This window comes from Pyrus communis, chromosome 5 (assembly GCF_963583255.1).
Source record: "Pyrus communis chromosome 5, drPyrComm1.1, whole genome shotgun sequence".
Lineage (NCBI taxonomy): Eukaryota > Viridiplantae > Streptophyta > Magnoliopsida > Rosales > Rosaceae > Pyrus > Pyrus communis.
In genome coordinates, this window is record NC_084807.1 from 3792034 (window position 1) to 3806932 (window position 14899).

Genomic DNA, 14899 nt, shown 5'->3' on the forward strand with positions numbered 1-14899 from the left:
CAACTTTCTGTCAACTAGTAAGGCTAACGTCAACATAACGTCAGATAACAAGGTTAATGTCAACACGAGGTCAGCCATGGTCTTTGATTTTTTTATGTGCATGACACGTGCATTGCAGACACAAAATGGATAGTGAGCCGATATAAACTGCAACAGTGAGCCCTGTTGCAACAAAAGAGCCCAACGACTCTATGACATGGCACATCTCAGGCTGTTGGATTTCTAACAGTATAAAAGAAATACCATTGTGACATACAACACGTTCTAATGCGTTTGATTTTAAATGAGTTTGAAAATCAAGTACAAGGATAAACTCAGCAATAAAAATAGGATTTTTTTTATAAATACCCAACCATTCCCCACATTTTATTATTCTATAAACACCCAACCATTCCCCACTGATGTGGGAGTCGGCATCAGTGGGCAACAAGGTCGCCAAGTTGTCATTACATCAGATTTTGCAATGGGGCAATTCAGATTCTTAGTTCCCCTTTTATTGGTACATGGCCATTGGAATTACCAGCGGATGGGCTATATGATATTATACAATTTCTATAGGAATGCAGTGTTTGTTCTTATTTTGTTTTGGTGAGTAATCTTCGTCGGATAAATTTTCAGTTACACTGTGTAGTTGTCCTGCGGATTGCAGTCGTTTTCCTTGAGCCTGAACTTTGTCTTGGACAGAAATGTTGTGGAAATGACATTTGAACTTGGGGCAGCTGAAGGACCCTTCTAGATTACCCGCAGCTGTACGGAGCTGGTCAGAGACAAGAATGCTACAACTCAAAATTATTTTGGTTAACGATTGTTGACACATTGTGGCAAAGTCTGGCTGTCTTCTTTATCCCTCGCTTTGCATATTGGGGCAGCAGCATTGATACATCAAGTATAGGAGATCTTTGTTCATTGTTTGCTATCCGAAGGATTGGGTTTATAACTTTGTAGTGCTAGGCTTATATTCCTCTTTTGTTTTGTTGTACCTTAAGATTCATTCGGTGTAATTAGACTTGTTTAAAAGAGAGAAGAATTAGACAATCGATCCAATACATAAATTTTACCACATAAGTTTTGATTGTGTTCAGATTGAATCCTTCATACCAACTTGAAATCGAACAAAAAGTACAGGGGTTTCAAGTGTTAGAGAACATATGTAAGACAGGGTCCGAGATAAAAATAATATACGAATTATATGTAAGAGGTGAACCGCTAAATATCACTGAGTTCTTTTGTGATAAAATTTACACCTAGTAATAGATGGTAGGCAACACCTAGTAATGATAAACCCCACACCCAGTAATGATAGGCCTAAAAAGTGTCGTGGTATTACTGTCAAAGCATGTTATTCGTTTGACACGAAAAATTGTGTCTACTTTGGCATAATAAATGAGTTATTGGTTTTGTCATCCCACCCCTAGGAAATAAACAGAATGTTACATACCATGCTATGCAAGTCTTAAATCATTAAAGAAGGTAACCAACCATCAACTGCTAAATCACGAAGTCAACAAACATATGATTCAAAACCAGTCTCCCCAGCATTTTCTATAAAATTTTAGTTTATCGACCAAAAAGTAATTAAATTTTTAGTTTTACATGCTAGTGGAATACATGTAACATGAGTAAAAGTGAAAAGATTAAAATAAGAAGGCAAGTGACAAGTGCAAGCACTCCCCTTTGTACTTAATCAAAGCTCAATAATAATGTCATATCCTAACACAGATCAACTGAAACAATTATTCTATGAAGAAGCTCCAAGCAAGTGATGAGTGCAAAGCCCAGCGTCCTAGTGCACCAAATAACGGGCTTCGTATTATTAGTCATATCCGGTACTTTACAAGGCATGCCAAGTGAGGCTATAGTGTGCTGATTCATGGGCAGCAACATACATCTGAGTAGGGGATTGCGACAAAGTGACCCAATTTCTCGCTTCATAATTTTACATTGTGCAGTGTCTAGGAAACGTAATGTACAGGTATTCAAGCAAGCAGGGCCATGAGGCAGTACGCAACGAACCCACACTCTTCAACGCATCCGCGCTGTGTCTACCTGAGGATTAAAGTGAAAGTAAAAGATGAGAAAATCATGCCGCCGTATTCAAACCACACCAGTATATGAAAACCATCATCCTCGGGTTGGGTGGGGTTACCTTTTTTGATGCAGGAGAATCATATCCATGCCGGATAGGCAGAGCCACAGAGCGGCATTCAAGGACTGCTGCTTGTAATTTTGGTTGCCTCAGATAGCCACGTCTTTGCAATTCCACAGAATGCACAGAAATAAGTCATTCCCATCACAAACTGTCCAGGTGTTGTCGAAGACAGATTCCGCTTGGGAGTTTTCAATTTTAAAAAACTAGAGTAAAAAGAAACAAGAAAATAAAAAATGAGATTTCGAGTGAATTGGAAGTTCAGGAATGTTTTAGCACCCAACAAAAGGGTGCACAAAATCAATTAAAACAAGTTTTCAGCAACCTTTTTAATCAAATATATAATAGAACAAAAGTAACAATTACCTCTAAAAGTTTCACTGAACTTAAAAAATTGGAGAGCATTTCCCACATCCTCAGCAGCTAATGGCGGCCTGAGGTAGGGGAAGCTCAAGATCAACCTCTCTGCTCTCAATGCTGCGTTCCTTGACCCTGCGACACCCTCCTGCAGCCTTGCCCTTGCTCTTGCCCTTGGCATTATTCTGATTCACAGCAGCAGCACCATCTCTGCTGCATTACAAGTTTCCATCAACTCGTCCTGCTTTGCTGCATCCCAGTACTTCACATCATGGCTCTGATCAAGGGTGTTCTCCTTCCCTCGTTTGCTAGGTGAATCAGCACACATTGCCTGCCAAAACTTGAGACCATAAGCCCTCCTAAACAAAATTAAAACCAACCAACAACAATATCAATATGCATTCTCAAAGAAAAAACTATAATCAATAGCACCATCTCTGCTGCCAAAAACAACCTCTTGAGTCTCAATAGTCCCGGGCCATTCCTTGACTTTACAATGCTTTCTGAACGCCTTGGCATTGACATTCTTATTGCTCACAGCAGCAGCACCATCTCTACCGCCATTACAAATTTCCATCAACTCTTCCTGCTTTGTTTTCATAGTTTCCTGCTCATCAAATTCAGAGATGCATCCAAGTTCATATCTTTGCTTCCACCAAGAGACTTCTCCATCCCTCGTTTTCTTGGTGAACCAACACCGGTTACCTATCAAAACTCGAGGGCATAAACCCGCTTGAACGTCACTAAAACCTTGCTTGAATCCATACATTTTTTGCGGCAAACCATCCTTGCTTTCGACATCCATCTCCCCTTGTTTCTTCGGCTTGAACATACTTGAAGGGATTGCTCATATTTTATTAGATTCCAATTGTAGTCGCATGTCACCACACATATAGAAAACATACCTTTTTGTCCTGATACAACTCAAGGGATAGCTCATAACATCCCCAATGATAGAGCAAAATGCTGTAATCTCTCAGTTCCTTTGGATCACTTCATAGGCTGTGACAATGGGCACAATCTCAGATTAAAATCGTTTTCTATAAGGAGAGTATGTAGACATTCCAACAAAAATTCATGGAGGGTATGTGCACAGTTAATGCAGTGAAAGAAGACAGCTTTACCTTCAGATCGATGCGTTCTCCCAGTTCATTTCCACATCAAGATGCGAAAATCCTGTTTCTTCTCATATCTGTTTCGATAGGATGCCAACACAAGTGCTTTTCTTTTTCATACCCCAGCTCAACATGTATGAATACTGCTAAATTCAAATATGGTGAAATTATAAACGATCGAATTGATCTTAGAAAACAAGCAAATGGTTCTTAAAATGAAACCTAATTGGTGCAGCTTCTTAAATAATTCCAGCTAATAAAAAGATTGAATTAGCATCAGCTTATACATGAGCTATTCATTATATTACGTCACAGTTAACAAGTGGACTTTTTCTTTAAATTGATGAATGTAATCAGCGTGTCTCTGACTACACCGTCTCGCTTTATCTCAATTAAAAGGGAAAAAAAAAGTTGGTTATTTATGAACTTTTCAGAAACAAAAGTGAAATGGAACTCAATTTTTATCATCTGCAGTGTTCAACATAAGAAATATCATTCCTGTGAAATGTGTAGTGCAGCAACCACCCACCTGCTCTAGTAACATAATGGACAGAATTCCAACGATGGCAAGCATGAGGGCGGTGCTCCATAGAAACCTGGCTCTCATTTTGTTTTGTGGTCATCGTCACCCATTCTCACTTCAACAGAGATATGTATGTACACAAACATATCAGCACCCACCCGAAGATGGCAGCAACATGAAGAGAAGATGAAAAGGAATGCTGCTTGTATTGAAAATAAAGCAATATATGAGTAAAATATCATTCATGGGGTTACCTATCCAATTGAAGGAGAATCATATTCATGCTACACTGCGGGACAACCATTCATGGACAGCTAATTGATGGATGTCAAAATCATTGGCCTTAGATAATCCAATCTTTACAGTTCCACAGTTTGCTATCTGCATCAGCAAAGCTGATGAACACGTTAGTGACATAATTTTGCCCTGAAAGCATAGTTGAATTTCAGTGTTAACATTTGACTAGTATATAAGCCTAGATGATTAAAGACAAATTCTACAGATAAGGTGCAACATATTTACAAAAGCATTAGGAATAATGCCTTCACATTTTCCCTACTTTTCCCATTTTATCATCCCAATCAAACTCTGAAAGTGGGAACAAAATTTTGGAACCAGTTTTCCTGAATTGCTTATTCCTAAAATATTGAGCAAACAACTCCCGCATAGAAATTCAAATTTAACTTGTGATGAAAGAAAAATATATCAAAGTCCAAGAATTAGGGGCAAAGAAAAGATCTCGTGGAGTTTTACCTTCATGTGGTTTCACACACTTCCATTCATCATCAAATTGAAAAAATGTTTGTTTCTTCTCATTGATAGTGAATGCAAATGTCAACTCGAGCGCATTCCTTTTTCATAACTTGTCTCAGAAAGATACCTTAAATTCAAAGTTGAAGATACTATAAATTAATGAGTGATCTAAGAAAACAAGCATATGTCTTAGTCGAACCTAATAAGCACTTCTTCAAATTAATTCCAGTTGTTACGCATTCCAAGTTTGACAATCTGAATCTTTTCCTTATCATAAGATGAATATGAATTCTACCACACTCAAATCACATCAGTATGAGTCTATGAGAAAGGGAAAACATCATCCAGGGTTACCTCATCGCCCATGCAGGAGAATCATATTCATGATGACAGATAGCCATAGCACGATTCGACGACTAGTAATTCATTTAAGAAAACACGTGTTGCTTTGGGATGCTATTGTCCTGAAATATAAAGAAGCATATTTTTTAAAGGGTTGCGTAGTTGAATTAAACAATTAGAAACTCACAGTATAGATGACAGTCAACAATTGAAGAGACACTTTTACAGAATCTGAATCTTGGCTATGGAATGAAATCTGTTGCTACAACAGCAAGCCACCTAGTCTAGTAAACATAATGTACAGGTATGCAAACCAGCTCTATACATTACAAGCAAGCACAGCCATGAGGCAACACGCAACGAACCCACACACTCTTCAACACATCCGTGCTGTGTCCACCTGAAGATTAAAGTTTAATTGAAAGATGAGAAAATCATGCCGCCATGTTCAAACCACACCAGCATGTGAAAACCATCATACTCAGGTGGGGTTACCTTTTCCAATGCAGGAGAATCATATTCATGCCGGATGGGCAGAGGCAGAGCCACTGAGTGGCATTCAAGGACTACAATTTGTTGTAATTTTGGTTTCCTCAGATAATCATGTCTTTCCATTTCCACAGAACGCACATAAATAAGTCACGCCCATCACATTCTCCTGAAAATTTCAAGAAACATTTTTCTTTAAAGGAAAAAGAAAACAGAACAAGAAAGCGATGCAGTATGCTGGGCCTAAACAATTCAATAGAAATTTCTGCAGATCCATGTGAAAAAATTTTACTCCTCTGCCCTGTTCCTTTTATTTAGTAATTGAACTCTGAAACTTTGAAAAGAATTCAACGGGATCGCCCAGTCTCTTTAAATCTTTGATAGGGGGATGAAACAGGATACTCCTCCGCTTTACATCATTAAAGTTATGAACCAGCACCATTTATGTGTGTGTGTGTGTGTATTGTGCAACAAAAAATATGGTGAGACAACTAAAAATGGATAACTATAAAAATGAAGGAAAAATCTCTATGTAGATTTTATGTAGAAAAGTTGACGCAATCAATATAACAAATAAAAGATAAAGTACCTGACATTAGAGAGTTGAGAGTGCAATGAGAAGCAAAAGTTTTGGTGTGAGAGAGAGAGAGAGAGATCGTATCATGATGACTTTGTCATCTATCTTTACGCAAGGAATATGAGCTATCTTTCTCCATTCTTTTCCCTTCTTGTTCTCATACCTCTTCTTCAGAGAGGGGCATCTGGTGATATTCAGGAAAGAAAAAGCTGTCGGAAAACCCTGTTTTGGCAGGAAGTCGAGACTATCACACCTTCCATTATATAGCTTTTGAAGAGAAGTGAGGTGTTGAAGTCCATTTCTGTCAAAAGATTTCAGACTTGATAGATAAGAGATTGCAAGAGTGTGAAGAGTGGTACGAAGCAGCTGTTCCTTGAGCAACGTCTTCAACACATCCTCGCTGCTGATCTGAAATCTTCGAAGGGAGATAAGTAGTTGCAAACCCCAGTTCTCCACAGAAGGCCTCAGTTTCTCACAATCTCTGTTATGAAATGTTTCTAGGTTAGGAGGAAAACCCCTCACCAAATGACACAAGATTTGGAAGATCCCAGGTGCTCAATTTTTGAAGGGTGGTGCGGGCATGCATATGTTTGGGCAATAACTTCATATTATCGATCCCCAGCTCCGATATGAAGTTTTTGCTATCGCATCCCCTTTACGTTGGTCAATCTTTCATTTTGCTCCCCAATCCATCCCCTCGGTGTCCTGGAGGAAAGACCGAAAAGATCTTGTAACTTGAAATGCAGAAAACAGGACAATTACAAAATTATAATTTGCATAATATGTATCTTCTACTTACTTTGTGTTAAGAGCCTCATCACAGAGGAAATTTAAAAGCTTAAGGCATCATATCCATCCACGCCTCCACTAAAACACTCTGCGGGCAGGCTCTTTCAACTTTAGCTGCCAAATTCAACCACTTAAGTCTCAATGTTCCTGGCCCACTCCTTGACTTTACGATGCTTTCTCACTGCCTTGCCATTGAAATCCTTATTGCTCATAGCAGCAGCACCATCTCTGCTGCCATAACAAATTTCCATCAGCTCTTCCTGCTCAAGTAACATAATTTACTGACTTCCAACAAGCGCAAGCATGAGGGCAGTGCTCCAAAAAAACCTGGCTCTCATTTTTGTTCTGTGGTCATCGTCACCCGTTCTCACTCCAACAGCCATGGCACGATTCGACAACTAGTAATTTATGTAAGCAAACACATGTTGCACTTGGATGATATTGTCCTGAAATTTAAAGGGCCATGTTTTTGTATGAGTAGCGTAGTTGAATTAAACAATTAAAAACTGACTGATTGACTAATTAATTAAACTAAGTAAAAGTATAGATGACGGTAAACAATTGAAGAGAAACTTTTACAGAATTTGAATCTTGCCTATGGAATGAACATGGCGCTATGCACGTACCTGCCTTTGACTTGAGGCCTCAAATGATGAATTGATCATCTATCTTGATCAAAGGAATGTGAGCTATCTTGCTCCACTCTTGTCCCGTCTTCTTCCGACACCTCGTCTCCAGGGAAGAACACTCTTCGATGCTCAGAAACGAGAGCGATGCCGGCAAACCCTCTTTTGGCAGGAATTCGAGACTATCACATCTTGTAATTTCGAGCTCTTGAAGAAAAGTGAGGTGTTGAAGTCCCTTTCCCTCCAAAGATTTCAGATTTTTCATTCCACGGATTTGGAGAATGTGAAGAGTGGTAGGGAGCAGCTGTTCCTTGAGCACCGCCTCCAACAGTTCCTCGCTCCTCCAGATCCCAAATGTTCGAAGGGAGACAAGTCGTTGCAAACCCCAGTACTCCACTGAAGGCCTCAGTTTCTCACAACCATCGATGTCAAATGATTGTAGGTTGGGAGGCAAACCCCCTTCTGCAAATGACTCAACATTTGGAAGATAGTATATCGCCAAGTATCCAAGGGCGGTGAGGGTGTGTATTCGGTCGGGCAATAACTTCAAATTCTCGCATCCCCAGACTCTAAAATGAGCCAGTTTAGGAGTGGGCAATCCCCCGTGGGGAAAAGAGAGCAGATTTGGACAATTACGAATAAAGAGAAGGTCGAGATGAGTGAGATTTTCATCATCAGCTCCTTCTCCAACGGCAAGGGATTCTAGATTTTTACTGCCCCTGATATCAAGATATGAAAGTTTGGGGAAAACGCCCAGCGGGAAGGACCTCAGTGAATCACAGCTGTCCCTCAATTCCAAATCTTGAAGGGATGTCAATTTGGCCATCATCTCATGAGATAGGAATTCTAATCTCCTGCAATTTTTTATTCTAAGAAATGTCAGCGAAGTGGGTAGACCATTTCTCGGGAACGACAAGAGTGACGCGCAGTTAACGAGACTCAATCTTCCAAGACAACTGCTCAAGTGCGGCCGCAAGCAATCTGTGCTACTAAAAATTTGAACCTCAAGATCCCAAAGCGAGGACAGCGACTCCGTCTCCAGTAACGAAGAAAGACCAGGGCATCCAACTATCTTCAGGTCTTCAAGAGATTGTCGCAAGGACTCCGTGTTGACGATGAGAGACCAAGGTATCCATCTTGTTCTGGTAGCCCTTTCATGTAGAACTCCGCAGTCGGTCACCCAAAGCTTTTTCAATGAAGGAAGATGATCAGGCAAGTTTCCCCTCAGCTTCGGACAGTTCTCTAAAATGAGCTCCTCAAGACGAGGAAAGCCTGGAGATTGACCTCTACCTGGACTCGACAGCCATTCCTCCCACTCCGGCATCTCTTTGAACTTTAGCTTCTCGAGAGATTGAAATGGTTGACTTACAGAAGCTCCATTACCCCCGTAGAACTTGACACCGATACTCACAACAGTTTTCATCCTTTTTATATAGAGCTCTCTTAGAGCGGGTAACCGCCCAACTGGTGGCAATGAGAAGCAAGTACTACAATCACTAAGACGCATGACTTGTATGTTGGAGAAGGAAGAGTCTCCCAACCAATCCGGAAAGCTGGTTCCACCATAAAATCTGATGGTCAGCTTCACCAGATTTACAGAAGGCTGTAGGCTTTCAAGTACTCGTCTCTCTTTTATGGAATCATCTGCTTCCTCACGGCCCCATGCCAACTCTACTTCGTTGAGATCTTTCTTATCCTTCAAATTGGCCCCCAAGGCATCCATAGGATTGACGACATTTTGCAGATTCAAGATAGATAGTTTTCCTCGAAGCTTGGACAATTGCCCCAGTTCTCCAATGCCACCTGACCCAGCAGATTTCCCCAACACAAAAGCAGTCAATGTTCTCAAACTTTTTAGTCTACCCATTTGCACCGGCATCTCTTTTACACAAGTTCCACTCATGTCAAGATGACGCAAATTAATCAATTTCCTCATGTCCGCAGGCAATTCAACAAGAGAGGAACAACCGACCAACAATAGAGTTTGCAAATTGTAGAGAGTACACATCGTATCTGGTAACATTTTTACTGCAGTGTAAGACAGATCAATGTAGCGCAAGTTTAAGTGTTTACCAATGTTATCAGGTAATTGCGTGATATTTTTATATCTTGACAATGACAACACCCGTAAACATTTTACTGATGCTAACAAATCATCTAAAACCTTTATGCTTACATATAGGCTCTTATCCCACTTACTGTATGGTCTTAAAGACATAGGAAATAAGGTGCGCAAACACTTAATTTCATCCAATGACTTCAATTTTGCGGCGGTATCAAAGTTTCCTCTCATATATGACAAATGCCGAACTCTTTTAGGAACTTCGTGCGACTCTCCCTCATCCAACCTAAAACAAATTTCTCCAGACACAGACATAGCCAAGTCGTTAATGAGATCATGCATTGTGAAACTTGATGAATTCCAAATTAATGATCTTTGAAGCAGTGATCGTGACAATAGTTCATCAAAGTATCTCTCACCGAGCTCTTCCAATCCTTTACCACTCTCATCTTGTTGAATTAAACCCACTGCCATCCAAAGTAGAATTATATCTTCCTTTTCAAATTCATAGTCCTTTGGAAAAATTGAGAGATAAGCAAAGCATTGTTTTAAATAAGTAGGGAGATAATGATAACTCAATCTTAAAGATGGAAGAACACTTTTATCAGTATGCAATATCTCCCAAAGATTGTTGTTCAATATGTGACTCCATTCCTTGTAACCTACATTACAACTTAAGAGACCCCCAAGTGCTTTTGCAGCTAAAGGAAGACCGTTGCACTTGCGTGCAATTTGCTTACCAATTTCTTCCAAGTCTGGATGCGCACTAGGATTTTCATTTCTAAATGCATGTTTTGCGAGTAACAACCAACAATCTTCATGCGACAATTGTTCCAAAGAGTGAATAGGACCAGTATGCACAATGGATGCGACACTTTTGTTCCTTGTTGTCACTATGACCTTACTTCCCCTCGCCCCATAAGTAAAAGGAGCCCGTACAAGATCCCAATCACTATAGTTGTCATTCCAAAGGTCATCCAACACAAATAGGAACTTTTTCTCCCTCACTTGTTCCCTAAGTTCAACTTGAAGCAAGCTATCTTGAAGACTGCAAGGTTTTGAGATAATTGATTCAATAAGGGTTTTAGTTACCCTCATAGCATCAAAATCTTCGGAAACACAGGCCCAAGCTGTAACATCAAAATGCTCTTTTATATTTTTATCATTGTAAAGGAGCTGAGCAAGGGTTGTCTTACCGACCCCGCCCATTCCCACTATGGGGATTACTGAGATGTGGCTGCTACTTGCATCATCCGATAGCAACATTCTCTTCAACTCCTTTTTATCTCCATCCCTACCACAAGCACTAAAGTCATGCCCAACAAAGGGCGTTGTGGGAGTTTTTTGAGAAACCTTCTCCTTAACGCCTCCTCCTATAAGACCAAGGAGATCTTTTTGTTTCGCAAGGTGTTCCACCTTTTGAAACAACTCTTGTATCCTACCATTCATGCCTTGATAAAAAGGATTAAGAGAAGTAGAAAAAAAGTTCCACGCCTGGGACGTCGTTTTGGTTTGACATTCCTCTGCTTCCACCTTGTTTTGCAAAGCTTCAGCATCGATCTCAGCCAGCAGGTCCTCGGCATCGAAGACGGCATGTTTGAGCTCGTCAAGCCACTTTTTCACACGAGGTTTCTCAATTTGCTTCTCCTCTGCATCATCGAGCACTGCATCGAGGGCCAGAAAAGTCAGCTTCAGTTTCTCCAAGAGTGAATGGTCAAGCTTTTTTCCCCGTAAGAAGTCCATGAACTCCCCAGAAGCAATCTTGTCGCACAACGTCTGAATGGAAGCGGACAGAAAAGCCTCTCCAATCAAAGCTCCTGCCATTTTTCTCTCTTTCTCTCTGTTTTTTACTTTTCTCTTCAAAGAAGTGTTGAGGTGAGGAAGACGAAGAGCCTTATTACCTATGATCTTAATTTCGTTTCGGAAAGAGACGACTTGATGTATTTTGGTCAATTATTCAGTGGACCTCACACGTTAATCATAAAGGCTTATTTGACTGGCAATTTCCTGGTAGTTGCCTTGGCTGGTGTCACCTGATTAAGTAAGGCTAAGATTGGAATCTTATGTTGATTACGTTGGAATTTTTCTCTTGGACGGATACATCACAGGATCTTTAAATTGTTCACCTAATTAAATTAAGATTAAAATTGTAATCTTTTGTTGATTATGTTATCATGTCATCATCCTTGTGAACACTGATCTGGTTAATCAATATATTTCTCTTGGACGGTTACATTACAAGTGATTAAACTCATAAATGGAAGGGATTTCTTTTTTTTTTCATCCCTTGCCAGGTCTTATAATTTGGTAAGTTCCAGCGGCTCCAAGAGATAGAAATGTAGAGAGAGGAAAAATGACAGAGGAATTATAAAAACAGTTTTTCATTCATATCCCAAATGGGAGTCGCAACAGGGATAATATGCCCACATCCGTCACTACAGACAAGAGTGTTACGTACAAATGCTGAGTCACTATTCTTCTATTGTATCCGTTCATTGTACATCGTACGATCAAAAATTATTTAAAATTTAAAATTCAAATATAAATAATACTTAATAAGCACAATGTACGATAAACGAACATAATTATTAAATTCTTAGGATCCTTAGAAAAATGATCGATCCCACACGTTAAAAGAATCGATAAACAAACATAATTATTAGATTCCATAATTTAACTGACAACGACAATTTCCTAATATTTGGTTGGTGTGAGAGTGACAGAGTGTGGAGAAATTTTTCCATGTGACAGGAACACCATGACACGTGGTGTTCCCTCACACATTAGGATTTGACATTTTGAATATCTTTCAATTTTATATTTCAATAAATAAATAAAACTAAATCCTAATGTGTGAGGGAACACCACGTGTCATGGTGTTCCCGTCACATGGAAAAATTTCTCCAAAGTGTGGTGTGGGTGAGTTTCAGTGGATCCCACACGTTAATCATGCATGCAAGTGGCAATTACATTGACTTGGTTAATTAATAGATTGCAATTGGATTATGAAAATAAGAGAAATTTTTCTTTGTGTGTATACGCATGTTATTATATAAGTGAATAAAAATTTTATTTTTTTAAGTTGTTAATCTTTTAATATAGGTATTCCTCTACTTGTATAGTGACATATAATGTATCATCCGTGTTCCAGTCGCACTGAAAAATCTCTCACTTGCCAGTCTTATCACTAAGTCTATGGGGAGATCAAATCTTCTATGCCCAAAATGGGTATAGTTTTTGTCTCTAATCATTGTTTTGACACATATTAAATTTATAAAAACAAAGTTAAGAAAAATTAAATTTATAAACAAATATCAGTTAATAATTAAAGCCATAGAGGCCACACTCACCTTAGAGATAGAAAATTTGATCACGTTATGGAGATGTCAATGGTTTGTAAAAGGGGTATATATCTATACTATACACCAATTTTTACTTTTTACATATTCCTTAGTAATTTCTATTTTTTGATATTTTTCAATTTATTTGATCTGACGGCTTAAAATTAAGAAATATATGAGAAGTAAAAAAAAATATGAATAGCACATCCTGTTGTAAAATGAGGGAACTTCAACTCGATTCCAAGCAGGCAACAAAACATTGTCTTTCATCAAAATCCCTTCTTCTGGTTGTACACCCATCCTTTTCAATTGATTACTGATTTCTTATTTTGCATCATGTCCATATTAAAATGAATTAAATTAGTATCACACGTCATATGAAGGTAAATATGTGTTCACGCTCAGAAGGATAATTACAACGAACAACGTAATATGCGTCAATCTCAAATAACAAACATATCATTAAAAATAAATAGCAAGATCATACATCTATGAATCATAATTTTTAGAGTTTACTACCTTCTTTGTCAGATGACTCCAATTTCTATTAATTTTGAGCCACATAGATATTATGATGGATGAATAAAATGAACGCCAAAAAACAACAATGTTCTGAGACTTTTGAAACACCCAATTTTAAACATGAAAATTTGAAAGATATTTCTCACATAAACAATTCTATTAAAGAAAACTTAAAAGGCCTCACTATTAACATAAATGATCTGGGAGGGAAGAAACATTCGGGAAGAGGGAGAGAAAGAGTTTAGAGATGTGGTTTTGTGGCGTTTGGTATGTGGAGTGGGACGGAATAAGTTGGTCTTACGTTTAATACGATAAAAAAATGAGACGCGCCTATCTTAAAATAAATTTTAGTCTAATTTTTGTACCACACACCCTCGTAAAAAGGACTTATTCCACTCCATGGAACGGACTTATTCCACCCCATAGAACACAAAAATACCCCTTCTGTTTTTTAATAATTCTACACCAAATCATAAAAACAAACCCTAATCTTGTGTCTTTCTTCTCTCCTCGTAGCCTCTCTCCTCCTCGTTGTCTTCTCGGCGGCGAGGCTCCATTCTCTGCTTCGTTCACTGCCTCTCTCTTCTCTCGTCGCAGCATCTCAACATCTCCCCGCTTTGATTTAATTGTCAGTTTTTCTGAATTGGTTGTGATTTTCCTCATTCAATTGACCATGGTTTTTTTGTGTAGAAGTGGAAAACCCTTGAAATTTATGGGTTCTCACACCCGCACTGTTTGGGGTTAAGGGTGTAATTTACAGGTATACATCCGTTTCTGTGTTTATGCTTATGCACTTATCGGCTGAGAAAATTAATCGTTTCTTAATTGTTCCTTCTCAGAAGCTTAAGGGAATATGGCTGCTGCGATGAATGTGAAATAATTACCCATAAATACATTATTACCCAGAAGAACCTAATGAACTTCTTCATTCCCAACAAATATTAATATTCATTAAGTGTGTCAATGTCACAAATATATCATAAAATAAGCAAGGGTATGTTGGCCTTTAAATTTTTTTCTTTATATTCCGCCCTGAGTTATCAAACTCGAAGCAGAACAATTGACTCATTTCAACATGCATGTACTAAACGTATCTTCGAACCTCTACTCCAGTCTATTATGTTCCATCTACGCATCAATCCCTATCTTAATTCTTTTTAAATTTGAATTTTTATTTTTTAATCTTATTTATTTTCTATGATTTTAAATGCCCATAAACTAACTGAATAGTGGAGCAAAAGTAGAGAGATTTCACTT

At 38.7% G+C, this 14899-nt stretch overlaps 2 protein-coding genes across 6 annotated transcripts; both read right to left on the bottom strand.

The window, feature by feature from the left end:
* Nucleotides 1-1642: 1642 nt before the first annotated feature.
* On the bottom strand, nucleotides 1643-6605 carry LOC137735056 (uncharacterized). 3 transcript variants are annotated; one of them, XM_068474418.1, is made up of 12 exons: nucleotides 6466-6605; nucleotides 5732-5894; nucleotides 5249-5636; nucleotides 4895-5021; nucleotides 4396-4567; nucleotides 4148-4256; nucleotides 3628-3761; nucleotides 3409-3505; nucleotides 2958-3326; nucleotides 2513-2834; nucleotides 2147-2352; nucleotides 1643-2046 (listed from the first exon to the last, which is right to left on the bottom strand). In XM_068474418.1, the coding sequence occupies exons 9-10, from the start codon at nucleotides 3306-3308 to the stop codon at nucleotides 2694-2696; spliced, it is 492 nt and encodes a 163-aa protein (XP_068330519.1). In that variant the 5' UTR covers nucleotides 3309-3326; nucleotides 3409-3505; nucleotides 3628-3761; nucleotides 4148-4256; nucleotides 4396-4567; nucleotides 4895-5021; nucleotides 5249-5636; nucleotides 5732-5894; nucleotides 6466-6605; the 3' UTR covers nucleotides 1643-2046; nucleotides 2147-2352; nucleotides 2513-2693. The 3 variants fall into 3 exon arrangements, with proteins under 3 accessions (XP_068330519.1, XP_068330517.1, XP_068330518.1); XM_068474416.1 differs by having other exon boundaries at nucleotides 2958-3336; XM_068474417.1 differs by lacking the exons at nucleotides 5249-5636; nucleotides 5732-5894; nucleotides 6466-6605 and having other exon boundaries at nucleotides 2958-3336; nucleotides 4396-4522; nucleotides 4895-5239.
* Nucleotides 6606-7106: 501 nt separating this feature from the next.
* Nucleotides 7107-11691, bottom strand: LOC137735054 (putative disease resistance RPP13-like protein 1). 3 transcript variants are annotated; one of them, XR_011068609.1, is made up of 3 exons: nucleotides 7718-11691; nucleotides 7419-7537; nucleotides 7107-7319 (listed from the first exon to the last, which is right to left on the bottom strand). XR_011068609.1 is itself a non-coding variant. In XM_068474415.1 (2 exons), the coding sequence occupies exon 1, from the start codon at nucleotides 11601-11603 to the stop codon at nucleotides 7737-7739; it is 3867 nt and encodes a 1288-aa protein (XP_068330516.1). In that variant the 5' UTR covers nucleotides 11604-11691; the 3' UTR covers nucleotides 7107-7537; nucleotides 7718-7736. The 3 variants fall into 3 exon arrangements, 1 of the variants encoding a protein (XP_068330516.1); XR_011068608.1 differs by having other exon boundaries at nucleotides 7107-7322; XM_068474415.1 differs by having other exon boundaries at nucleotides 7107-7537.
* Between the last annotated feature and the right edge of the window lie 3208 nt (nucleotides 11692-14899).

Excerpts from the sequence above, each read along its gene's own strand:
- LOC137735056 (XM_068474416.1), bottom strand. The coding sequence starts at position 3,443 with ATGAGCTATCCCTTGAGTTGTATCAGGACAAAAAG. Across the intron at positions 3,337-3,408 it reads AGTTGTATCAGGACAAAAAG|TATGTTCAAGCCGAAGAAAC; the intron begins GTATGTTTTCTA and ends AATCCCTTCAAG. Across the intron at positions 2,835-2,957 it reads GGACTATTGAGACTCAAGAG|GCAATGTGTGCTGATTCACC; the intron begins GTTGTTTTTGGC and ends AAGTTTTGGCAG.
- LOC137735054 (XM_068474415.1), bottom strand. The coding sequence starts at position 11,603 with ATGGCAGGAGCTTTGATTGGAGAGGCTTTTCTGTCCGCTTCCATTCAG.